General features: G+C 40.3%; 1 protein-coding gene across 1 annotated transcript in view; it reads right to left on the reverse strand.

Moving 5' to 3' along the window:
- The window catches only part of LOC109960064 (receptor-type tyrosine-protein phosphatase gamma-like), an 807,477-nt gene that overhangs the window by 41,292 nt on the left and 738,839 nt on the right, over positions 1–27,346 (reverse strand). Inside the window, exons 5-6 of the mRNA XM_020599907.1 lie at positions 14,589–14,684; positions 1,256–1,322 (exon numbers count right to left, since the gene is read on the reverse strand). Coding sequence (XP_020455563.1) covers positions 1,256–1,322; positions 14,589–14,684 — 163 coding nt within the window. The remainder of the gene's footprint in view (positions 1–1,255; positions 1,323–14,588; positions 14,685–27,346) is intronic.

Raw genomic sequence — 27,346 nt, forward strand, 5'->3', positions numbered from 1 at the left:
TTTTTTTTACGAAATATGGGCTCGTAGTCACTATATGCTTGTAGTAGCACATCCATTTCTGTCGGGGAAAAACGCAGACCTATTTTGGCTTGGTCCTGTTGCCATGGTGACTCGTAATTTCTTCACTCCATTGTTCAGGGCTTTTTATAGTCGCGTGGCACGCGCCTAACTCTGAGTCAAACAACTCAGAGTTGATTAAACCAACTCTTTTCAGCTGTTCTGAAACCGAAAACTCTGAGTTTTCCAACTCTGGGTAAGTCAACTCAGAGTTCAGGTTTGAACTCTGAGTTTGTTAAACCGCCTTCTTGAAATAGGCCCCAGGACTTTAGGCAGTCACGCTCTGGTTTGTGTGTTTTTAAGAACAAAGCACCATCTAATGGTGACACCGTGCAAATCAAGGAATAGCTCTTTAATAGGTGTGTTTACTGTGGAATCTAGGAATGCCTTGTCAGGCAACAGGAGAAGGGGGGCCCCTGGAAGACTGACAGGAACCACATGGCAGCTGAAAGCCATTCAGCTGGGAAGTGCAATTCTAAGTGGCTGCTTCTGTATGTTGATTAGAAGGGTTCCTAATATCTAATTAATTGGATATTAATTATTGGATAAGAATTATTATTCTTGTGACAAATTTTATGATTAACTGTGTGACTGAAATGTCAAAGTGAAAGGCGATGGCAATCTAGTACAACAGGGCTGGACTGAAAGGATAGGACCATAATTATTAATAATATTTTCAACAATCCCCAAACACAGCAGAGAGCTCTCACTGAGGTCTTTCACATGTACAGTATGCTTGTAAAATCATATGGCTGTTCAGTCTCTTTTTTCTCTTTCTTTTTTTATTTTTATTTTTTACAAATATTCAAGTTATATGTTTTATAATGAAGAAACATGTCACCTTGTGCAGCGGTGTGTTTCACTAATGTGTTTATAATTGTTTTTGAAAAACAACAGAGGTCAGTAGCACAAGCAAATATGATAATCCAGGATGGAGTCTGACAGACATTAACCCTGAGTAGAGGCCATTCATTGTTGTTTCAGTCTCTGTATGGGGAATGCTGAAAACATGGTTACTATATTGAATATGACTGGCCTTATCCTCTAGACCTATAGTATATGTGTGGGGATAGAGAACAAAAACAGGTTAACTATACATTATCACCCAAAGTAGAATCTAAACTACAAAAAATTTGACTCTCTTCTGAGTCAATAATTATCATCCCATGCATGACAAGGCATTGCAAATGCCACTCACCATGATGGACCACACCCTTCAGACCATGGATTATGGGGTCAACAGCAGGATTGTCCTTCCCTCCCACCTGAGGAATAAAGAAAGATGTGCCGTACAATACACTGATTATCACATAGTACTATTATTCATAAAAAAACATCACAGCACACTGTACATATTTAAATAATTTGTATTTTGAATTGTACAAACATTTAAGTAATTCATTAAATACTTTTAATATTACACAAAATGCGTAAGTATATGTGGGTGCACACAATGCTTATATGATCTGTTATGAATTAATAGTAGTCAATCAGATAAAAAAAAAAAATTCTGGTAACGGTCTCCAAATAAATATAAATACATTTATCTTTGCATAAACAAATTTTAAAATTCTCTTTTTCCTAAAATAATAAATAGATTTTCATTACAAGGTAAATAACATTGTTTGGCAAGTTATTTAAAAACTGTAATCAATTACAGCTCATTATACATTTATATTTAAAAAGGAATTACATTACACATTACTCTGCACCAAAAGTAATGAGTAACAATACTTGTTACTATTGTTACTCAGCTGTCAGCTCTGTCAAAGGTGCCTTTATACAAATTAATCTCTGTGGCTGACATTTGCCATCAGCCAACCAAGCAGACATACAGTAACATATAAAGAAGACAGCTTTGGAATCACTTCACTAAACCTGTTGCAAATTACCCTTAAGCATGGAAAATAATGTAGCACTGCAATTTTTTTTATTTGTTGCATATTTACTAACACTGGTGATGTAAATGAGCACAGCCACAGCTGTATTAATATGAATACACCCCCACTTTGGATCTGTTGCCTGAAGAGGAACTTTAATATGGTTGAAGAAATCAACAAATGCATTTTGGAACTGCAATCATGTAGTCTACTGCCAGTCAAATCATCTTTTATTTTGTTCAGTAACTGAAGCATGGTTTGACCTGAAAGCCTGTCCTCCTCTGGTGAGCAATGCGATTTACAAACATCCTCTCTCATGGTCTTAACTCCAACAAGGTCTCAGATGACTAACTGCTAGCAAGTTAGTCATCTGAGACCTTGACTGCAGGGCCTGACAGCAGGGCCTCAAATTGTACACCTGCTTTCTCCTGCTGTTAAATTTCAGCCACAGTCCCCTCTGTCACAGCGGTGCTGAATCAGGCACTGAGGGTATTTGTATACATTTCCATTCTCTCCTTCCTAATTTTTGCATCCCTAAACAGGAACACCTTAAAACACATATTGCATGAGACCAGAGGTGCACATTCCTGCAGCACCTATTTTCTTCTGTATGTCTGCTGCAAAACCTCACTGCGACTCCTTAGTAAATATGAACATGTACAATTTCACAAATTAGTAAATATCCGCTAGTGTCACATTTCTCCTCTTTTGATAAATGCTATCTACCCCTCACCTCAGCCATACTCTGGACAAATCTGCCCACTGAATAACAAGACAGATTCCCAGTAGGAGTAACTGTCATGTACTGGATTTAATTGTAATCCCTTACACTACTTGTTACTGAAAAAAGTAATCACATTACTGTGACACATTTCCTGGCAATGCCTTACTGCCCAGCATTAATATACCCGCTATTGCTACAATGACTCAGTTCCCCTCAGGTATAAAGTGTCTGTTAATTTAAGCACAAATAAAACATCTCTTTGCAACTGTCTGCAAATGTTACGATTTAACTGGAATAATATATTAATAGGATAAGCATTTGTTGTAAAAACAGCAGACTTACGCTTGGTTACAATAACAGTACAGTACCTAGCAGCATGTGCTTTTAATCATCTAAAAAAAGAGAAAAAAACAACAGATTGGTGCTAAATTAGGAGAAAGAAAAGATGGGAGGGAGAGTCAAAAACAAACAAAAAAAACTGAAGAGCTGCTGAGAAAACAAGTGCAATGCAATTAGAAGAAATAAACAGCTGCAATCAATCTCTCACAGGTCTTTCCATCTGAATGTATGAGGTCACAGAAACACATGCATTTTCATTTACTTAAATTAGAGCATCAGTGCTATCATGGGGGTAGCAATCAAAATCAAAGAATTAAAAAACTATGCCTAAATGACATAATGTTGTCTTCCAAAACACCATATATAACCAGTTAAAAAAGACTTACATAGATGTTTTCTGCACCCAAAAACAAACACAGTTACGCCATTCAATGATGTTAGCAACTCTTTTGGACAATGTTACGTTAAGCCTTAAAAGTCTTCACTAAAATGAAACAATCAACATGTAACCTTGCTGTCCAAGAAACAGGAGGTACATTGCCATGGAATCAATTAGTTGTGCTGTGGCCTGCAGCATTTTTATGGTACATTTCAGTAAAGTAACACTATGCCTATTAGCAGCTGCTGTTTGCTACATACCATTGGATGTGTTGGCAGCTGTCAATTCATTGGTTTGATACTCTGCCAAATACTGACGTTATAAGGAGTGTCTTTTTCTACCATTTCTAAGCGAGGTTATCTTTAGAATGTGTAAGTAACACAAAAGCTGGCTTCAGCTGGTCGTGTGGCAAATCTGAGATTTTCTTCATCAGCCTGTCTCATGAATACCATGCCAGTTATTGCATGAGAATGATTTATATTCAAATATATGTAAAACATCTAGCAGGAAGCGCCTTTGAAAAGGTAGCTCGATAAGATCAGTTTGAATGCCATGCTGTTAAAATGGCAGAAAATCACAGCCATTAAACTAATACTTGCAGGTTAAATGTGTTGCTCACTTAATGTTTCTTGGAAATTATCATTTGAAAAATACATGTGTGACTTTTATGTTTCATGAAATACAATGGCAAAAATTCAGAGAAAAAAGAGGCATTTTGAACAATTCTCTCAACAATGCTTAATGTATCAAATTACACAAAAGGGAGTCCTCTGTCTCAGTGTACTGTAAAGTAATAGGTTATAATGAGCTGGATGTTGTGTCTACACTACAAGCGTAATGTAGCGTGTAGCATTTTGTGTAAACCTTGCAAAAAACCCTGACTTGTTTCTATACGGGGCACATGTTCACTAGCACAGTGGAAGTATTTTGTTTACAAAGAGCATACAGAACAGCCCACAGCAAATGCCTGAAAACACCATTTTCTTGTGTAGAACTGGATTGTGAAACCCATAGTAAAACACAGGGGGAACAAATAAAAACTAGAATTACTGCTTCAGTTGTATGCCTCCTCCAACCAGTCAAATTCACAGGAATGGAACAGATGTGATGTCACTGACTTTGACCTTTGACCACCAAAATCTATTCAGTTCATCCTTGAGCCTAAGGGGGATATTTACTAAACCAGTTGCAAACTACCATCAGGTGCGGAAACTATCGCAGCACTGCAATTATTTTATTTAGCAGCTTATTTACCCACACTAGTGTTATAAATGAGCATAGCCTCAGCTGTGTTAATTTGAATACACCTTCACTTTGAATCTGCTGCCTGAAGGCTGTTGTGCACATGTGGATGTGCCACAACAAGAGGATTTGCAGAAGAAAGTTTAAACTTACAGTGACTGAACCTTAATATGGTTGAAGAAATCAACAAATGCATTTTAGAACAGTGAGTCACTTAGTCTACTCCTGGTTTAATCTGAAAGTCTGTAGAAGTCCCTCACATTGTCCTCTGGCAAGTGATGCAATTTACAAAGATCATCTCGCTCCCCCTAACATCGAAGGGAGCTGGAGTTATGCTCTATACTGCAACTAGCCACCAGGGGGCAATCAATCCAGAAACCATATGTGAAGGTTGCCACATAGGGTTTTTCCATTTTTGAAACATTCCGAAATATGTCATGTGTTCTGCATTTCTTTCCGGTGCCCTCCACCTGCTTTAGACAGCAGTTCCTGGAGCTAAATTTCAGCACTCCTCACAAGGTAGTACTAAAATCAAGTTCCAGGAATGCAAGGAGGGAGGGGTGATACCATATTTATACTAATAAATAGAAAGCTTTATTGCCATTGCATAGTACTGCTACTCCTGTTTGTGCATTATCAATAAAACAATCACACAAGATAAAAAGACACACAATGTGTCTACCCAACTTTCAATGTAATAAATTAAAAAAAATTAATTTGACAATTATTGTGCAAGGTACAGCAATACACCACATAATCAAAAGTACACTATATACTGTCACAAAGCACAAGTGGGTATAAATTATAAACGGCTAGTTTTAATATGTGATATACTGTATATACTGTATATCAGAATAATCTGACTGTAGACCTTTGCATTTGTTACTGGCAACTTATCTCAAATCTGTCTGCATCTTGAGTTTATGCAAATATGGAGATTAGGTCATCTGTGCTGGCAGACTTGTCAACAACTGTGGTACAATAAATCCCAGAACAAGTGAGAGCAACAAAGTAAAATGAAAGGAACAGCAACGGGCATATATACAGTGCCTTGGGAAAGTATTCGGCCCCCTTGAACTTTGTGACCTTTTGCTACATTTCAGGCTTCAAACATAAAAATATAAAACTGTAATTTTTTGTGAAGAATCAACAACAAGTGGGACACAATCATGAAGTGGAACGAAATTTATTGGATATCTCAAACTTTTTTAACAAATAAAAAACTGAAAAATTGGGCGTGCAAAATTATTCAGCCCCCTTAAGTTAATACTTTGTAGCGCCACCTTTTGCTGCGATTACAGCTGTAAGTCGCTTGGGGTATGTCTCTATCAGTTTTGCACATCGAGAGACTGAAATTTTTGCCCATGCCTCCTTGCAAAACAGCTCGAGCTCAGTGAGGTTGGATAGAGAGCGTTTGTGAACAGCAGTTTTCCACAGATTCTCGATTGGATTCAGGTCTGGACTTTGACTTGGCCATTCTAACACCTGGATATGTTTATTTGTGAACCATTCCATTGTAGATTTGGCTTTATGTTTTGGATCATTGTCTTGTTGGAAGACAAAGCTCCGTCCCAGTCTCAGGTCTTTTGCAGACTCCATCAGGTTTCCTTCCAGAATGGTCCTGTATTTGGCTCCATCCATCTTCCCATCAATTTTAACCATCTTCCCTGTCCCTGCTGAAGAAAAGCAGGCCCAAACCACGATGCTGCCACCACCATGTTTGACAATGGGGATGGTGTGTTCAGGGTGATGAGCTGTGTTGCTTTTACGCCAAACATAACGTTTTGCATTGTTGCCAAAAAGTTCGATTTTGGTTTCATCTGACCAGAGCACCTTCTTCCACATGTTTGGTGTGTCTCCCAGGTGGCTTGTGGCAAACTTTAAACAACACTTTTTATGGATATCTTTAAGAAATGGCTTTCTTCTTGCCACTCTTCCATAAAGGCCAGATTTGTGCAGTATACGACTGATTGTTGTCCTATGGACAGAGTCTCCCACCTCAGCTGTAGATCTCTGCAGTTCATCCAGAGTGATCATGGGCCTCTTGGCTGCATCTCTGATCAGTCTTCTCCTTGTATGAGCTGAAAGTTTAGAGGGACGGCCAGGTCTTGGTAGATTTGCAGTGGTCTGATACTCCTTCCATTTCAATATTATCGCTTGCACAGTGCTCCTTGGGATGTTTAAAGCTTGGGAAATCTTTTTGTATCCAAATCCGGCTTTAAACTTCTCCACAACAGTATCTCGGACCTGCCTGGTGTGTTCCTTGTTCTTCATGATGCTCTCTGCGCTTTAAACGGACCTCTGAGACTATCACAGTGCAGGTGCATTTATACGGAGACTTGATTACACACAGGTGGATTCTATTTATCATCATTAGTCATTTAGGTCAACATTGGATCATTCAGAGATCCTCACTGAACTTCTGGAGAGAGTTTGCTGCACTGAAAGTAAAGGGGCTGAATAATTTTGCACGCCCAATTATTCAGTTTTTTATTTGTTAAAAAAGTTTGAAATATCCAATAAATTTCGTTCCACTTCATGATTGTGTCCCACTTGTTGTTGATTTTTCACAAAAAATTACAGTTTTATATTTTTATGTTTGAAGCCTGAAATGTGGCAAAAGGTCGCAAAGTTCAAGGGGGCCGAATACTTTCGCAAGGCACTGTATGTAGGATATTTTTCTGTATCATTTTTATATATTTTAATATTAAGCCATCAGTAATCAAATCCAGTGAAGAAGCTTGATATTAGTGCTAGTTTGGCTACCTACCCCCAATGGAAAAGTGACCCTAATCTTACACCATAGCATCCTCTTCCTGAAGAGCTGCTGCTCAATAAACTTTTGTTTTAACTTTACCTTAAAAGGACTCCTCTTCGCTGACAGAGGCATCCCTGCCAATCTGCTAGTTTACAAATTACAAATTGTAAGGCATCCTGATTGTATTTGCAGCTGCATTACTATGCATTCAAATGGATACTGAGGAGTGCTGTGACATCTTGAGCCAAAAATGTTGGTGTACCACTGGAAAAGAATGGCCTCTGTGTCCTCATAGCATTGTGGACAAGAGGGATTTGTACAGTGGTACACCAACATCTTGAGCCAAAAATGTTGGTGTACCACTGGAAAAGAATGGCCTCTGTGTCCTCATAGCATTGTGGACAAGAGGGATTTGTACAGCTGATAAATATAGCAAAACACTGAATGAGAAAGTAACTTAAGGAAAGATAAAGGTATTGCTTACCCCCACCCATATACACAAACACACATACACACACCTTGTATAATAATTTCAAATAGCAGGAAAAGTTAATGGGAACTGAAATACATAACTTGGTTTTGGCACATAACAATACAAGAAAGTATGTGAGGAAAAGTGCCTGTCTAAAGGGAAAAAAAGGAGTCGGCCATGGCGACGTAGAGAGAAAATGACAGACAGAGACAGTGAGGAGGAAAGAAAGAAAGGAGGACAGAGGGAATTAGCGTTTCATTATTAATGTTTATCTCTGAAAGCCCACAGGCTCATCCCTTGAGATCCTCAGCCACCAGGCCTCACATCACAATGTCCCACTCTCTCTTTCTATCTACCCCCTTTCCCTCTTCGATCCTGCATCTCTCATTCTTTCTTTCCGTAGCCCCATCTCCCTCTTTCTCTCCAGGGACAGGTCACTGTAGTGACAAATCAAAAAAAAGAAACTACAGTACAATGTGACATGTCCTCATATTTCTTTTTTCTACCACTTTTCTCTCTCCCCCTCCCTCTCTTTTCGCCTGTCCCTTCCTCCCACTGTCATCCTTCCAAGAGCCCTCACTATGTATTCTTTCTCTTGCCTTCCTACGCCTCCTTCTGTGTCTAACAGACACTCATCTCCTCCCTTTGCCTTTGGCAGCACTAACTGCTGATGAATCAGTGGCGTAATGGATGTAATGGTTAGCCTTTTTTAAAACAAGACACATTGGAGAGTAGAGTTACTAATTACATCAGTGACCACTTTGTCAGTAAGTGGTGGAAGATGAGGAGAAAGGCATTACTTTACTGTTCTTTACCTGTTAGTTTCTGACCTGGCAGAAGAAAACCTTGCCTTCATGACATTTTTTTGATTTGACTTCAGATGATTGTAAGACTAAAGCAGAGGAATCTTATGTACGTATATAGACTACAAAAGTTTTGGGCATGTGGCCAATGTTGGATCCAGACAAAAGAAGATTAGGCATTCTGCTCATACAATAGATGGACAGAGAGATCAAAGGAAACTGGACCTTTCTTTCATCTCTACTGTAAATCCAGATTAATGGAGAGACTTCTGGCCTTAGAACTAGACTAGACACATCCTGTGTAGACCCAGATTGAGCACTGAAGCTGCAGCTGCTCCTCTGCTAACATGCTACTCAGGTTGTGTACATTTGATGTAAAGATGAACAGGCCCTCTGGTCAGTCTTACAGCAGGTCTAGACAAAACGGTTGGGCCATCAGGTCAATGGCAGGTCTAGGTTAACAGAGACTGACCTTTTTGTCAGATTACAGCTAGATTAAAGACACCTCAGCCCAGTGCTTACTACTCAAAGCTTTCATCCATCAGTCACTCAGGCAAAGTGTTGACAAATGCACCTGTCCCAGACATTTGGGCTTTCTAGTCATTCATACAGTAAGTTCAGACTTCTCAGGAAATGTAGACCAAAGGAAATGGCACCTTCTGGTCATTCTTAGAATAGACTGGTCTATCTGGCTCATCTGTTGATAGATTTAAAACATCATGGAACTTCTTTTCTAACCCTCACTGAATCATATCTTTCTTACACACCACACTGCATGTTCCTGTCTCATAAGCCAGTTGATGACTCACTTGTTATGACAGAGAATTATTACTTTTAGCATGGTTGGTTTTTATGGGTTTACATAGGAAAAGTTTAAGCACCTTGACTTAAAATCTGATGACATCTAGGATGTAAAACAGACATGGCTGTTGCAGCACATTCATTCTTCATAACATGCACCTGGGAGACATTAGGGGTTTGAACAATTTCAAACAGGTGACAAATGGAAAACAACAACAACAACAACAACAACATAAACTGTCTCAGTAAGGTGCTGGGCCATGTAGTGCATAATGTAATTTAAACAATTTAATAAAAGTTGATAATGTAATAATCTGCAAGTAATGTAATATTAAACAGTGAGTGCAAAACAATGTTTTTGCACATAATCTACTAAGTTATCACAAAGTTATGACTTTTATGTTAAAAATGTAATAACCTAGCACATCTTTAAAAACCTGCAATAATAAAGGGTTAATACATAAAGGTTCAGTACATAGAGTATTTCTGTTCTATTCGATTTTACAGAACTGTTTCTGTCCCAGCCATCACATTATGAATTCTGTGATCCACCATTTCAACCATTACATGTTTTCAAGTCTAAGGATGTCATTCAAATGCAAAATACCTATGATAAATATTTCCCTTATGAGGGTTTTAGGAGTTTTATGTATTGAAAGACTAAATAATTGTACTTCAGAGATTCCATATAAGCAGTTTATAGACTTTAAAACCAGTGTCATTCACACTGCACATATATGCATTCTTTGTTGATAGTGTGCTTTTTATTTAATGTTGTTGATCTTGTTTTGATTTTTTTATGTACTTTACTGCTCCTGAGTCAAAATAGTTAGAAAAGCTGCCAGGCACTTAACAAAACTGTGGGACAATTCGACAGGTAGACCGGAGAAGCCGGGGATGATCCCTTTTACCTCCTGAGCCACAACCACCCCTTTGTAGTGGTAGATATTCAAGAAAAACAATATTTCACTCTTGGTGGTTTTCTTCAGGATGTAGCTCCATAACGTTTGAAGATATGTCAGCGCTATTGACATATGAATCGGCAGCGTTTCAGAATTTCAGCGAGAATTTGATCTTAGTTGCAGTTATTAAATCATGTGTAGTTATTACATTATGACTTGATACAAACATGCAGTATTATGTTCTGTGCTCACCATTTTATTACATCATTGGTAGATTATTAGATTATTATCTTTTATTACATTCTTTATTACATTATTTGCACTTATTACAAGTTTCTACTGGCCACCATGTGCCACCAAAACAGCATCGGTACACCTTGGCATTGATTCTAAAGTCTCTGAACTCTACTGGAGAGGTGAACACCATCCTTCCTGAACATATTCCCTCATTTGGTGTAATCATATCCAAACAACACTATTTAACCCAGCTGTGGCTCATTGTTTTAGCTATAGTCCCAATGTTTTTATATCTTTTTCTTATTTTCAAAGATATAAGAGCAGACATCACCAAAACTATTCAAAAAAACCTCTGTTTCTCACTCAAACCATTATAGAGTTGCAGATATGGACATAATTGTGTTACAGTGCACTTGTTGTCCAGTATACTGTAGAAAAATGATCAATTTTTAAAATCAGCATAAAGGGAACCTTTTTATTTGGTAATGGGGAGGAGAGTAATGTCAGTATCAGTCAATTTTTCAGTCTGAGTAATGGTGTGTAATAAGTAGGGAAGCGATCATGCAGGGAAGGGATGACTGAAACAGAGCACATGGGAACATTGTCTTTCATTACCACATCACAACAAAGAAGAAAAACCTCATCCAATTAAACATTAGTAAGACTGTCAGCAAATTACACGTAATGACTTCTGTTTCGCTGCAGAACTGCTGAGGCTCATGCCTCCTCAAATGGTGTGCACTGTGCTGAACTGGAAGCAGCTCAGTGGTTGTTTAGCAGTGTCGGCATATACTGCACCGGCTAATTACAGTCATTGGATTTAGAGCACAATGAAGACTTATGTTTTCTTCAAACTATATCATACCATCATCATGCTCTTCTTCCTCCTGCTGAGCACCTCCACTTTGACACTATTATGGGACCAATTCCCATTCAAATGAGCTACTGTGTGTGCATCCTGAGACCATCAGGGGAACAAATTTGCTTTCTTTCAGCTTTGGGGATCAACTTTCCCTTCAAATATAATAAATAAATGAACCCTCTTCCGTCCTTCCCGAGGCATACTGCTTTGTATCTGATTAATAACTTCAGAGGAGCTGATGTAACTGTGGACAGTATCATATTGTACTAAGGGTGTTTTATCAGTGTGAAATCAGACAGGTTTCACCACGTGAAGAATGTCACATTTCTAATTGTGATCAAGTTGTACGTGTGAAGATTGTGCCATACTGTATGCTTGCCTGTCACTCTGCTTTTGTTGACACATTCACTAATATGGATACTATTGTTTAACCAGTGAAACCCCATCCATGATAATTCTTTGTCCTGTCTTCAAGTCTTCAACTTACTCCTTCTCCCTTGTTTTTAACAGATGTGATTAACAGCATGCTGTGTTCTTAGCAGTGTATTGCGTTGCATGTTGTTCTATTGTTCTGCCAACTAGGGACACTACTGCTGCCGTGGCATATCCTGCCTGAGTTCATGGGTATATTGTTATGCTTCCTGTGTCTTCCTGTTCATGCTGCCATGCTTCAGATTACTGGCCATCCGCCACAATACAGTACTCTTAGTGCAACTGATAACCTGAACCATTTGGCTTGAAAGCTTTAGATTTGTGATGAAAAGTTTCCCTTAAGAAAATGTGAATGTGTGGAGTCTGAGTTTGGGGTACATTCTGTGCATACTGTTCTACACTGTGCTTCAGTCTCAGAGTTCAGTGCCACCCTGCACCTGAATCAAGCAATCACAAAGTTCAGCTTCTGATGCAGTTTTGTTGTAAGTATTGTGATACATGGAGTTGATAGACTAGATGACTCTGGCTGACTTGGATGTATGGCATTTATACTTAAATGACTATAAACACTAATACCAGGCAGCTGCGGCATCAGAGGCACTCACCTGCAGTTTCTTCAGGATCTGCTTTCTCTAGTTTAACCTAATTAAAATGTGTTTTGTTCATGTTGTGAACTGATCACAATTGAAATATAAGCCTAAATACACTAACTTCCATCTTAAGACAAGCCTGACTATTGTGTTTTTTTTTCTTTCTGTGATTTCTGAATTTGTCTATCAAGATTGGTGTGTGGTATCTGTTCTTATGGTGTCTTGTTGCTTGCTCTCTGTTTGTCCCTTACTGCTGCTGGAACACTGGAATTTCCCCACTGTGGGATCAATAAAGTTCTACCCTACCCTACCCCTACTCTACCCTAAACATGCTATAAAACATAGCATCATATGTGGAAAATAGTTTTGTGCTTGAATAATATATTCTGGCCAGCAGCCACAACACACAGGTCTTCAGGTACAGCTGTGCGTATGTGTGTGCTGTACCTGAGCTTGAATTTATAACATATGGACTACATGATAGCATCAGTGTGTGCTCTGTTTTCATAGTAAGTAAGTCCTGTACACACACCTGCACACATCGTTTGAACCTGCCTTCCAAAGGGGGAAAAATCTGTGAACAGGGCAGGAGAGTGAGAGTGAGGCACTTGGATGAATAAAGAAAAATGCACTTGCACTGAGGCTGGCACCAGTGCACACTCCTCTCTGCATAGAGACAAAATACACAAGCACACCCTGTTGAGACCATCTGTGAGAGACATGTTATTGAGGGCACAGGTTCAACTCAGTCTTTCAGGTTGCAAGCTGCAAGTGCATCCTATCATCCACTTCAAAGTACACGTAAATGTATATATATATATCACTACACCATAAATCAGAAGAGTAGTGGGGGAAACAAGAACTAAAAGAACAGAGTATGTTCTGTACTGGAGGATAACTGGATTTACCTGTCAGTAAATGCAGCAGTTTGGCTGCTTTTCAGAATAAAGTAAGCCATTTTTGTCATACTAGAAATAACAGAGATATGTATTTGTGCTGACAAATACATGTACTGTATGTGATGTGCTTGTATAAACTTTACTGTGCATAGTTTGTCTTGCAAGCAGTGAAAGAGACACTACAGACATGGAGTAAGAGAAACTAGAGTGAGAGGTGGAAATATCAACTGAGCAACTAAAAGCCCACTTAGGTAATCAATGGCCTCAAATGAACGTTTTATTCTTGCCAATTGAAAATGATAGAGTTGACAATGACCTCAGTACCACAACGCCACTCAACATGCCAGAGGAAGAGAGGAGACTTCATTGGTGGCTGAACTTGGATCTTAACCTACAGGTTTTACAGCATACTGTATAAAAACACATCCCCACAACTCTCTAACTCAGAATATTTGACTTTTTTCTATCCCAAACTAAACTAAAGTCGGTCTTATGGGAATAATAAGCCAAAACAAAAGTACTTCTCTATCACTCTCCACCAATGTTCTTTAAGCAGAAACAAATCTTTCAAACCCAGGAAATAATCTGCTCTTATCTATAGGTAGGATATGGCACAAAAACTCAATTCAGGCACTTGGGTGGATGGTTCATAATAAAATGCCTTTAATAAATATGGGCCAACACCTTAAAAAGCCACTACATTAGTCACTATGGTCCAGTTTCCAGAAAAAGGACAATTTATAAACCACTCAACAGCTACTTTTCAGTCCGTTTTCATCTCAATGTGTACAATGAATCCTAGAGGTCATAAGAACCAATCACAGTTAAAAAAAATTATGAGCAACTAATGTCAGTTTGCCTTCACTCATTAACAGTGGAGCCTCCACAAATGCTTACATAGAGTTCACTTCCTGAAAAACATTAATTAAATGAGGTTTTCATAAAGGGACATGAAAATACTGAGCCCTACAGCTGCACCTGCAGTCCACACAGCCTAGATTTCCTTGCTATGTTGTGCTTGTTTGTAGCTTATTCTCTGTATCTTTGTAACAATTATAATAACAGTTTCAGTTTGGGGTGAACTGTTCAGTAAACCATGAGCTAGCAGAAAGTATGACTTCCATAAGGAAAGACCAGACAAAACTGTCCTCTTCCTCATGCTGTTATAAAAGCACACACACACAGTCCTGGAGAAAAGAAAAGGTTCCTACCTGAAAAAACACAGCCATGGCTGCGATGATCCTCCTCTCCCTGAGTGCTGCGCTGAGGCTATCGAAGTCGTCTGAGTTATACATGTAGATCTGCATCTGTGAAACACAGGAATACTGAATTAAACATGGGACTACACTGAAAATTATACCTTCATATTACATTTAATGAAAATATCACAACACATTAGCTGACAAGCAAATGGAGTAATTTGGCTCAGTTTGCGAATTTTTGCTCAGCTTTGGTCCAGGCCACACAGTTAGTTTATGTCAGACATAACATTGCAGTCCATGTAGCATTTTAGTGACAAGTTGTTAAAATTCACACAACTAGAACAGTGTGTGTGGGGGAGGGGGATCCATCCATTATTTATACTGCTTATTCTGATGAGGGTCATGATGGGGGTGCTGGAGCCAATCCCAGCTGGCACTGGGTGAGAGGCGGGGTCCACCCTGGACAGGTTGGTAGTCTATCACAGGGCTGACACATAGACAAACAATCACACACATTCACACTCACTCCTACAGGCAATTTAGAGTCACCAGTCAACCTAAGCTGCATGTCTTTGGACTGTGGGAGGAAGATGGAGTACCCAGACAGAACCCACACAGGCACAGGGAGAACATGCAAACTGCACACAGAAAGGCATCAGGTCGGTCTGGGCTTGAAAGCAGAACCTTCTTGGGACAAACTAACCTTCTTTATTGATCCCTCAATGGGGAAATTTCAGTGTTTCAACAGCAATGGAGAACAAGCAACATAACACCATGAGAAACGAACACCACACACTTATCTTGATATAACAAATTTCAGTACCTCAAGCAGCAATAGATATTGGTGTGTGAGCACATGTGATGTAGTTTCACAGACAAGGCAGGAGTGAAGAGGAGCAGAGGGAGAACAGGATGGGATAGTGCCTGACTGTGTTTTGATTCTCATTAACTCTAACAGTTGAATAGCTAGTGGGTGAAAGTTAGTTAGAGCAGCTTTAAGAATTGACACCTAGTTAAGAATGAAGTATTCTTTTAAGTCTATGACACCATTAGGGCATCCATATATAAACACCAAGTCTTTGTTCACCTTTATGCAGATGACAGATAAATCTCAGTTATCCAAGTAACCTGCCTCCAGCATCATGGTCTATATACCAGCTTCAGTAAATCCTGTATATTATTTGTTCAGTCTGTTTTTCATCAGTCCAGGAACATGTCTTTTTGTGAAAAATGTGAAAACTGTTTTTCATATTTTCATCACATCCTCTATGATTCCCCCTGCTGTTTGAATGTTCACAGTCCTGCCTAGAGTAACAATGAATTCAAATATTCTAGCAGCTCCTTCATATGAAGAGGCTCAGTTTTAATCACATTTGAAAATGATGGAAATGCTGTGGAAACACATAGAAAACATCAATATTTTAGTGAGATTTATGAGAGTAATACAGAATAAACAAGCTGGTATCCTCTGGTATCAACAGCTCTGAACTCTGAAAATCACTGCTTATTCTGCATTTTCATAAATGCACAAATGAAAAAAGAGACTGAAGAAATTAAAAAGAGGGCTTATATACTGTATATACCACTGGTGATGCAGCGTTCAATAGTAAATGGGTGAACTCTGACCTCCAGTCAGTGAGCAAACCATCCAAACAACTGTGGATTTGAAAATGCTGTAGACGAGTTATTTATTTTCAGAGAAACAGTTTTTGGGTTGGCCTCCTTTCCCTCTTTTGGTGCTTAGGTAGGTGTTACGTCTGTGACTTGGGCCGCCCCATGTACCTCGGTAGCAGGCACAGGTAGCAGCTCCGCCCCCCCACAGGTGAGGGTGCATTCCAGGCGACGAGGCACACCTGCTCTCCATTATTGGAGCAGTATATAGGGTCAGCGTTGGTGCGTCCTCGTCGCCAGATTATTATGTATTATCCTGGTGGTAACTACGTTCCATGTTCATGTCAAAGTTTATGGACCATTGTTTGAGCTACGCTCCTTCGGCAACATTGTGAACTATTATTGCGCATTATTCTGTGGTATCGGTTTTTGTGCCCTTCACACGTTTAAAGGGGTTTTTGGTTTTTGGACTGCTTTTTGTGAATTGCTCCACCTCTCAGAGCTCCTAGGCTATCCTGGAACAGCGCCACCATCCTACGTCGCACCGCTCAGCTACCAACGCTGCCTCATCAGGGGACCCACACACCGAACCCGAGATCTCTGGCACCAGTCTCCTTCTCCCTGGATTACTCCCTGGGCCTGCGGCGCACTCAGCTGTTCAGGTCCCCAGAGTGACTACCAAAAACAATCTGTACCATACCTGCTGCTTGTTCTTACACTCTCTTTCTGTTCTTATTTAGCGAGCAACGCCTCTCATTCACCCCGGGAGACAGTAGTCCAGTCAACTCAGTGTGCCCAGCTGCCCCAAGATCAGCGGACGAGACCGGCTCTGTTTTGTTTGTTATTTTTGGAGCATTAAATACGTTTTCCTGTCTACCTGGGTTCGAATCTGCATATTTACTGGGTCCTAAACAACTCACACACAGCTTAACGTAACAGTAGGTTTAAATCTATAAATATGTCCTGAATGTCAGTCCACCTAGGAATGTTTGTTTTGTTGTACTTTTAACAGTTAGGGATTACAATACCTTTTTTAGTTCTTTACAACCAGTAGATAAATTCCCATTCAATTTGCACTGGATACTTGCACAGTTTGCAGTATTTCCCGTGTTTGAGAGACTCAGCCAACACAACAAAACCAACACTTTCAACTTCTTAGATCACCTCTGTGCTACACTGCCTGTGGCACTCAAACCCAGCCCCTGTTGCATGGTTAACAAAATGTTTTTTATTGGCACAGTCATTTTCTAAAAGAGTTGGGAACTGTATTTTTTAGCAAATGTTAATGAATTAGCAGTAAAGATTGCATTTAAATGGAGATTCCAACATGTGAACTTAAATCACAAGATTTGGTCTTGAGTCGGTCATGGACCTTGTGATTTAATTAAGACTCGACACCCCCGACCCCTCAAAAGAAAAAAGAAACTTCAACTTTGAATGACTATGAAATAAATAGATTAAAGATTCAAACAAGTGCGATAAAGCTACACAACTAATTACTTATTCATTTTAGTAGATATACAGTATACTCAAATGTGTCTTTCAGCAGGGAGTCATCTTGTGCAAACAGGAGAGGAAATAACTTTTGGCATTGCACATACATTGACTGGCCAAATTAAAAGCCACACCTGTACAGTTGTATGCTCTTCAATGCAACACTGGACTACATTATAATTCAGAGGTGTTCCTAATATACTGACCCTCTCATGTATGTAGCTAGGGAGGACAAAAATATAAAGACACCTCTAAATACACTGAACAAAATTATAAACGCAACACTAAATTCAATTATATATTTATTATTGAGGTCATAGTTAAAGGTGGTGTTGTACTGGACTACATTATACACTGAACAAAATTATAAACGCAACACTAAATTCAATTATATATTTATTATTGAGGTCATAGTTAAAGGTGGTGTTGTACTGGACTACATTATACACTGAACAAAATTATAAACGCAATACCACTAAAATGTGCAGTTTTACTGTATCAGGAGGGTCCAAAAACCAGTCAATATCTGGTGTGACCACCATGTGCCTCACACAACGCAGCACATCTCCTTCGCATAGAGTTGATCAGAATGTTGACTGTGGCCTATGGAATGTTGGTCCACTCCTCTTCAATGGCTGTGCGATGTTGCTGGATATTGGCAGGAACTTGAACACGCTGTCGTATACGCCGATCCAGAGCATCCCAAACATGTTCAATGGGTGACATGTCCAGTGAGTATGCTGGCCATGCAAGAACTGGGATGTTTTCAGCTTCCAGGAATTGTGTACAGATCCTTGCAATATGGGGCTGTACATTATCATGCTGCAACATGAGGTGATGGTCGTGGATGAATGGCACAACAATGGGCCTCAGGATCTCATCACGGTATCTCTGTGTATTCAAAATGCCATGAATAAAATGCACCTGTGTTCGTTGTCCATAACATACGCCTGCCCATACCATAACCCCAACACCACCATGGGCCACTCGATCCACAACGCTGACATCAGCAAACTGCTCACCCACACGATGCCATACATGCTGTCTGCCATCTGCCCTGTACAGTGAAAACTGGATTCATCCATGAAGAGAACACCTCTCCAAAGTGTCAGACACCATCAAATGTGAGCATTTGCCCACTCAAGTCGGTTACGACGATGAACTGCAGTCAGGTCAAGACCCAGATGAGGACGACGAGCATGCAGATGACCTTCCCTGAGACGGTTTCTGACAGTTTGTGTAGAAATTCTTTGGTTTGTTGCAGCAGCTGTCCGGGTGGCTGGTCTCAGACAATCTTGGAGGTGAAGATGCTGGATGTGGAGGTCTGTGGTTGTGAGGCCGGTTGGATGTACTGTGTTGGGTAAAATTATTAACAAAGTCATACTTTAAGGTTGATTCTAACATTTGATTGAATTAGGAACTTAATTAGTAGAAGATTGACACTATGTTTGTTGATTAGTCAACCTGCGTGTTTACTTTGTTTGCGTATGATTATTCTATCATAGTTAAGATTTAGTTTATAGCACACATAAGTTTACCTACTTTAATCTTACAGTTATGTATATGTAGTTACATGTCACCCTATGTGTTCACTGAATCACTGGTCAGTATTTACTGTGTCAGTCAACTGGATCACTGTTTAACATCAAAGGGGGGACTGGTTCACTAAAACACTGAATTTCATTAGGTTTACAGCTTTGACAAGGAGGGTCCATCGATACTTTATTATCACCACCTGGCTGAAGAGGCCAGGGAATTTGGGGTCACTGGGACACCAAGGGTAATAAACAGAGATTAGATCTAAAAGCCAGCAAGAGGAAGACAACTTCAAAGGCAGGACCATATACAGACACACACAGGCAAGACAGTTTATTTAGCCAAACGGAAAGCCATGTCTCATAAAGTATAGTTAGTTAGTAACTAGGAAAGAAGTGAGTGTAGGAATTTAGACAGAGTAGAATTTCTTCCCTTTTTAGGAAGCTGCCTTTCCCATTGGAGCAGAAACGATGCAGGAGGAGGACGGATGGATAGATGGACCAATGGAACAGCACGAGAGGACCAGACCAGCCTACAATGGCACATTTGAAATTGTATAAAATCAACTGAGTTGAGGAAGATAGCGTTCCCTCTCGTCCTGAAGATGAGTTGAACGGTTTTGCTGTTGAGGTCAGGGCTTCAGATAGAGATGGAACCCAGAGCTCTGTAAATTGCTTTATTCAAAGGTCCATTCAGTTATGATAATAAATGTTTGAAAGGTGATATTTGACTCCGATTATTCTTCATAAAAGAACACGCTGCAACTGCCAAATTCTCTGAAATGCCTTTGGAGACGGCTTATGGTAGAGAAATGAACATTCAATTCATGGGCAACAGCTCTGGTGGACATTCCTGCAGTCAGCATGCCAATTTCACGCTCCCTCAAAACTTCCGACATCTGTGGCATTGTGCTGTGTGATAAAACTGCACATTTTAGAATGGCCTTTTATTGTGGCCAGCCTAAAACACACCTGGGCAATAATCATGCTGTCTAATCAGCATCTTGATATGCCACACCTGTGAGGTGGATGGATTATCTCGGCAAAGGAGAAGTGCTCACTAACACAGAATTAGACAGATTTGTGAACAATATTTGAGAAATAGGCCTTTTGTGTACATAGAACAAGTTGTAGATCTTTGAGTTCAGCTCATGAAAAATGGGAGCAAACACAAAAGTGTTCCATTTATAAATTGGTTCAGTGTATATCAATGGTGCTTTAAATCATCTCTTTGTTTATTTTCTTCTACTTAATAAGGATAATCACCTTTATTTGGCAAAGTATGTTACACACACACAAGGAATTTGTTTCCGGTACAGAACCGAGGCAACCATCTGTGGCACCAACTCACACTGATGGCTCTAACCATTGGGGGCAACTTTGGGGTTCAGTGTCTTGCCCAAGGACACTTTGACATGTGTAATGCAGGCACCATGATTCGAACCACCAGCCCTCTGTTTGGAAGACGACTCCTCTACCCATTGAACCACAGTCACAGAAAAACTTTTGGTTTTTCCCGTTAGTGATCACCACAGCGAATCATCTGTTTCCACCTAACTCTATCCTCGGCATCCTCTACTCTGGCCCCAATTAACTTCATGTCCTCTTTTAGCACATCCATATATCTCCTCGTTGGCCTTCCTCTTGACCTCTTGCCTGGCAGCTCCATCTCCAACATCCTTCTACCAATATAACCACTATCCCTCCTCTGCACATGTCCAAACCATCTCAATCTGGCCTGTCTGACCTTGTCCCCAAAGCAGCCAACCTGAGCTGTCCGTCTGGCATGCTCGTTCCTAATCCTGTCCATCCTGGTCACTCCTCAACATCCTCATCTCTGCTACCTTACTGCCTCTTGTCTTTTCCTCACTAGTACAGTCTGTAACCCATACAGCATAGGTGGTCTCACTACTGCCTTGTACACCTTTCCTTTCTTCTTCCTGACACTCTTCTGTTACACGACACTATTGTGCTGGCTGTGTTTCATCTTGCCAGCAGAGGGCGCTATGTTTTGTTCATCCATTTGTTATGCATTGTTACAGCCAGTGAGTTAGACAGGAAGCAGGAAGTAAATCATGCATGCTTAGTTATAGGTGACAGCTACATGATTCAGATGTCCTATGCCTCAATCTGCATTCATCCTTAGTTTGTTGTTTACAGAAGCATTGCCTGTAAGTACTGTTATGTTTTAACAGCATTATAAAAGGTTATCTTGATAGTTGTGATAACGTGGATAACGTTCTTTGTGAGTAATACAGCTATATGGCAGCTGCAGTAGGGCAAATAAGTATTTGATACACTGCCGATTTTTCATGTTTTCCCACTTACAAAGAATGGACAGATCTGTAATTTTTATTGTAAGTACACCTCAACTGTGAGAGACAGAATCTACAAAAAAATTCCAGAAAATCAGTTAGATTTTTAAATAATTTATTTCCATTTTATTGCATGCAATAAGTATTTGATACAATAGAAAAATAGAACTTAATATTTGGTACCACAGGTCTTCTCCAGATCTTTCAGGTTTTGGGGCTGTCGCTGGGCAACGTGGAGTTTCAGCTCCCTCCATAGATTTTCTATTGGGTTCAAGTCTGGAGACTGGCTAGGCCATCCCAGGACCTTGAAATGCTTCTTACGGAGCCACTCCTTAGTTGCCCTGGCTGTGTGTTTTGGGTCATTGTCATGCTGGAAGACCCAGCCACGACCCATCTTCAATGCTCTTACTGAGGGAAGGAGGTTGCCCAAAATCTTGTGATACATGGCCCCATCCATCCTCTCCTCAATACGGTGCAGTCGTCCTGTCCCCTCTGCAGAAAAGCACCCCCAAAGCATGATGTTTCCACCCCAATGCTTCACGGTTGGGATGGTGTTCTTGGGATTGTACTCATCCTTCTTCTTCCTCCAAACACGGTGAGTGGAATTTATACCAAAAAGTTCTATTTTGGTCTCATCTGACCACATGACCTTCTCCCAAGCCTCCTCCGGATCATCCAGATGGTCTTTGGTAAACTTCAGATGGGCCTGGATATGTGCTGGCTTGAGCAGAGGGACTTTGCGTGCGCTGCAGGATTTTAAGCCATGATGGTGGCCATAATGGTAACTATTGAGACTACGGTCCCAGCTCTCTTCAGGTCATTGATCAGGTCCTCCCGTGTAGTTCTAGGCTGATCCCTCACCTTTCTCAGGATAGGTGAGATCTTGCATGGAGTCCCAGTCCGAGGTAGATTGGCAGTCATCTTGAGTTTCTTCCATTTTCTAGTAATTGCGCCAACAGTAGTTGCCCTCTCACCAAGCTGTTTGCCTATTGTCCTGTAGCCCATCCCAGCCTTGTGCAGGTCTACAATTTTGTCCCTAATGTCGTTAGACAGCGCTTTGGTCTTGCCCATAGTGGAGAAGTTGGAGTCTGATAGATTGAGTGTGTGGACAGGTGTCTTTTATACAGGTAACAAGTTCAAACAGGTGCAGTTAATACAGGCAATGAGTGGAGGATAGGAGGGCTTCTTAAAGACAAACTAACAGGTCTGTGAGAGCTAGAATTCTTGCTAGTTGGTAGGCGATCAAATACTTATTTCATGCAATAAAATGGAAATAAATTATTTAAAAATCTAACAATGTGTTTTAATGGAATTTTTTTGTAGATTCTGTCTCTCGCAGTTGAGGCGTACCTACGATGAAAATTACAGAACTGTCTATTCTCTGTAAGTGGGAAAACTTGAAAAATCGGCAGTGTATCAAATACTTATTTGCCCCAATGTACATTTAGCTTAGTATAAACATCCATTAGCTTTCTTATGAGGATGATGACCAATGTGTTGCAAATTTAGGTTTATTTGAATTATTTCATATATGTGTTTACATAGATGATGATGCTAATGTGCTACAGCTAAGTACCTGAGAGACACGTTTGTTATTTCTTTCAGTTTCACTCCTTATGGGTATGTGAAGGAAGCACTGTAATAAAAGACATTACACCTGTCACCTGTCCGGGAGTTTATCTGTCTGCATAGCTGTGCTCACCTTAACAGCCAGGGCAGAACAACTCCTGACACCTTTCTCCACCCACTCCAACCCGCCTGCACTCACCTCTTCACTTCTTTTCCACACTACCCATTGCACTGGACTGTTGACCCCAAATACTTAACCTCTAGAGTCCCTGCGTCCTCATATGAGGACCGCACAGCTTGGGTTTCCAAAGCTCAGGACTCTAGAGGTTAAGCTACTGCACCTCCTTGTCCGTAGCTGAGATGAGACTATAACAGGAAGTAATATCAAAATAAAAGCATGAGACTGGAAGCAGTGCAGCAGAATCATGACACTTTCTAATCTTTGCTACTTCCTGCTCTACAATATTCAGCTCTTCCACCTTTCCATCTCTATCTTTAATCTCCATTATATGTTGCACATCTTTCCCATCTCTATCTCTCTGTCTCGCTAATCTATACAAGTCCTTCTCGCCTTCCCTCATGTCTAACCTGGCATACAACTCATCACATGCTTTGTTTGGCCATTGCCACCTCCCTCTTCACTCTGTGCTGCGATTCCTTGTAATCCTCTCTACTTTCTTCAGACCTTTCTATGTCCCACTTCTTTCTAGCTAGCCTCTTCCTCTGAATGCTGTCCTGTACTTCCTCATTCCACCACCATGTTTCCTTATCTTCTTTCCTCCTTCCAGATGACACACCACCTTCTAACTATGACCTCAATAATAAATATATAATTGAATTTATACATTTATGACAATTTCACCAAAAACAAACATATAATTGTATAGGTGTGACTTTTAATTTTACTAGACACTGTAAAAGACTCAATTAAGATGAAGCCTCAGATAACCAAAGTGTGTAAAGGCAATAATGTGTCCAGCAAAAAAAAGGCAGTGTAGTAGAGGGTCCCCTCACAGCAGGCAACAGATCCAGAACCTCCTCAGGAATTCTGGCCACCAGGGCGACATCGCCACCAATGACAAGAAGCCCTCATCTCCTCCATAGCTATCAGACCAGAACACCTTTGACTTGTGGAACTCTTCACCATCCCATCATGGCCTGCAGACACTTACATAAGCTCACCATCAAATACTAAAGAATAAGAATTACAACTTGGCAGCCAATCACCAAGGCAGTCTCCAACTCTCTTAACCTGTGAGGGAACTCAAATTCTGGGACACACAAATGATCCAAGACAATTAAGTTGAAAACACATGGACTGTTAAATGTAATTCTAGTGTAGATTTTGCTGTTTGGCTTAAGAGCTTTGATACTGTATGTGTTTGTATATGTAACAATATGTCCATTTTAGTTTTTTTAATTTGATGTTTGGTATTATTCTGCTTGTTTAAACCTGAAAGCACTAAATCTATGCCCAGAAATGCAAAGCATTATTAGAAATCTTCAGCTGAAAGCACATGTTCAGTCAAAAGAGTACTAGTCTTCAGAAATAGAGGCATCTCTCCCTGACTGCCCTCCTCTAGGATGCTTATTTGCAAAGAACATCTGAGCTAATGATATCTGTGGAAAGTGTAAATTACAATCAATTCATGTGTTCATGTTTGTGTTTATCTGCCTCATGTCTCTCCCTCCATTCTTTCTGTTTGTGTCTTGTTTTAATCATTTTGCATCTGTCTTTAGTTGTAGCCATTTGTTTCATGACCCTTTCTGATCTTTCACCATTTCTTTTTAGTAATTTTGCTCCTTTTTTAAATCAGTTTGTATCCTATGGTGATTTTTGTCAGTGTTTTACTTGTTTATGCTATGAAGTTGTTCTGCAAGTCCTTGTGACTGCTTTGTGAAAGAAATGTTAACAGTCACTTACATGGCTCTGGTCTAGGGGCCCCTGATCCCTTAGGCCCCCAGGCCTGGTCCCAGCAGGCCTGTTCAGTAATCCTTCCATGCCTGCATCCTTGTGAGAGGGCTTTTGGCTTTTTGTCTGTTTTTGTCTTGCTAAATGTCCATGACTATTACAGATCATGTCATTTCCAGATTGTTAAAATCTCATCTGATGCGATGAGTTAAATTACCATGGCACACACTGAATATGGTATTCCCCACTTCTCCCTGTAGGCCTAATTATAATCCCATCCAAATGAGGCTTTTGTCTGGTTTCGGGACTTGACTTGGAACTTTATTGCCAAAATAGAGACTTGTAAAACAATGGATTTGTCCCATCTCTGCTGTTTTCACGCATGTGTTTATATGTATTTGGTACTTGATTCTTGGCCAGGGATGTTTTTTTTTTTTTAATTAAGACTGATTCCCTGTAATCCATTAACTGGATGAACTAATTGTACTGCTTCCATATTCAGTGACTTTCTGTAAACAGAGAATGTATCTACAGTAGCAGTGCTAAACACAGTAAATTCTCAGTCTGCTGTCTGTGTTGAAGAGATGACCGGGTTGTAGCCTGAAGTCAATAATACTGTGAAATGCACTTGGATGATGTGTTGTTGCTCAGTAAATCCAATCAGAGCAACACACACACACCCATAGAAAACTGGTCAGTCAGCCACGATTCGTTGTCATGGTGATATGGAGGCATGATGCATTAGGGCACACAGTGTCTGAGTAGCAGGGATATATAGTTGTGCCTGTATGTGCTATATACATATAACTGTGCTCATATGCACATGTTTACATAACTTGTGGTGTTGGAAACACATCTCTGTATTCCAAAAGCAGTTCTGTGGGCTTTTCCCTTGCCAAGTTCAGCACTGTCAATACCACCTGTGTGGCTGTTTTTTTCAGCTTGGTAATCCTCACATAAAGAGCCCTGCGCATCACTTCTTGATCTACTTGCAGAGTAAACAATTGTCAAGCAGCATGATTTGGAGTCTGTTTGCTGAATTTATAACAGACAGCTCAACTGGAAAAACACATTCTCTCAAACTGGTATTAATTAACAATGAAAATGAGAGATTGTGCTTGTGAATTTAACAGTAAGACAGCAGCACAACAATTAGAATCCCTTTAAACATGATGATGATGTGCACTTCCTCACACAAAGAAATGGGACAGTGGTAACACAAAACAGACAAAAGGCTACATTTTACACTGCCAGTGATGTGAATGTAACATTCAGCTCTCTGTGACAGTTAAAGCCGAGTGACATAGAGCACTGAGCTTAAAATATGGTACACAATGCTTCATTCCACATAGAGTTACACATGGAATGGAAACAGATGTCTTTCTTAAAAAGGTATTCATTTACTGTAGTTCAGCTCCTGCAGGGGAACTGTTGAAACACCTGAACAACTCTTTTTTTTCAGTCACAGAAGGCAACTGAGCAGTACTTCCCACGAAAAGTAAACAAACCTTTACAGTATGTGTAAAATACTGTGGACCTTCCTTTTACTCCAAATATTACCGTTTAAATGTCTACAGTTTTAATGAAACAGTATTTTTCTCAAGCCTCCACCAAGATATGCTTTAGAAGTGAAATTACTGGGACCATAACTGCTTGGGGAAGAAAACAGCAGAATAGTAATTTAAGAGGGAAGTTATAGTATAAGTGATCTGAGGTTTTGGAGCTACGATATGGTGGCCTTCTAAGAAACTGCAGTTTAACACATGAAAGCAACACGGCGCCCACCGAGGTGAACGTGTTTGCACATTCCACTCTTGAATGCCGGCTTTTTCTTCATTTTTTTCTTTTTGTGTTGTTTTTGCTTCTTCTGCAGTACACAAATGTCATGCACTGCTTACATACAACAGACAGGCATTGCTGGATATCGCCAACTCACAAAGCCACTGGGAATTTACTGGTTTCATACCACCGGAGCTACAACTCTTTGCTCGCTCCGGCTCCGGCGACAATAACAGCAATGGCGAGGAACGCCTAGTGATGTGACGTTCCGTATCGAGGCTTCGAAGCGTGTGCCGAGTAGGGGAGGGGGCGTTTCCGCGATGCGCATATCGAGGCTTGCGTCGTTTAGGGGAGGAGCTGAAAATGATGACGTCAGAAGCCTCGCTGCCCGGCTGTACCACGTGACTGATTCAGGACGTGGTTCGGAGTTTGCCGCGAGTTTTGACAGCGATATAAACCCCTCAGGCTCCATTCAAAATGTGGGTGTTTGATGGAGAGTTGTGGTCAGTGAGAGTTTGGAGACAGTTTGGATAGAGTTAGAGATAGTTTGGA

This window comes from Monopterus albus, unplaced genomic scaffold, assembly GCF_001952655.1.
Source record: "Monopterus albus unplaced genomic scaffold, M_albus_1.0 scaffold43.1, whole genome shotgun sequence".
Lineage (NCBI taxonomy): Eukaryota > Metazoa > Chordata > Actinopteri > Synbranchiformes > Synbranchidae > Monopterus > Monopterus albus.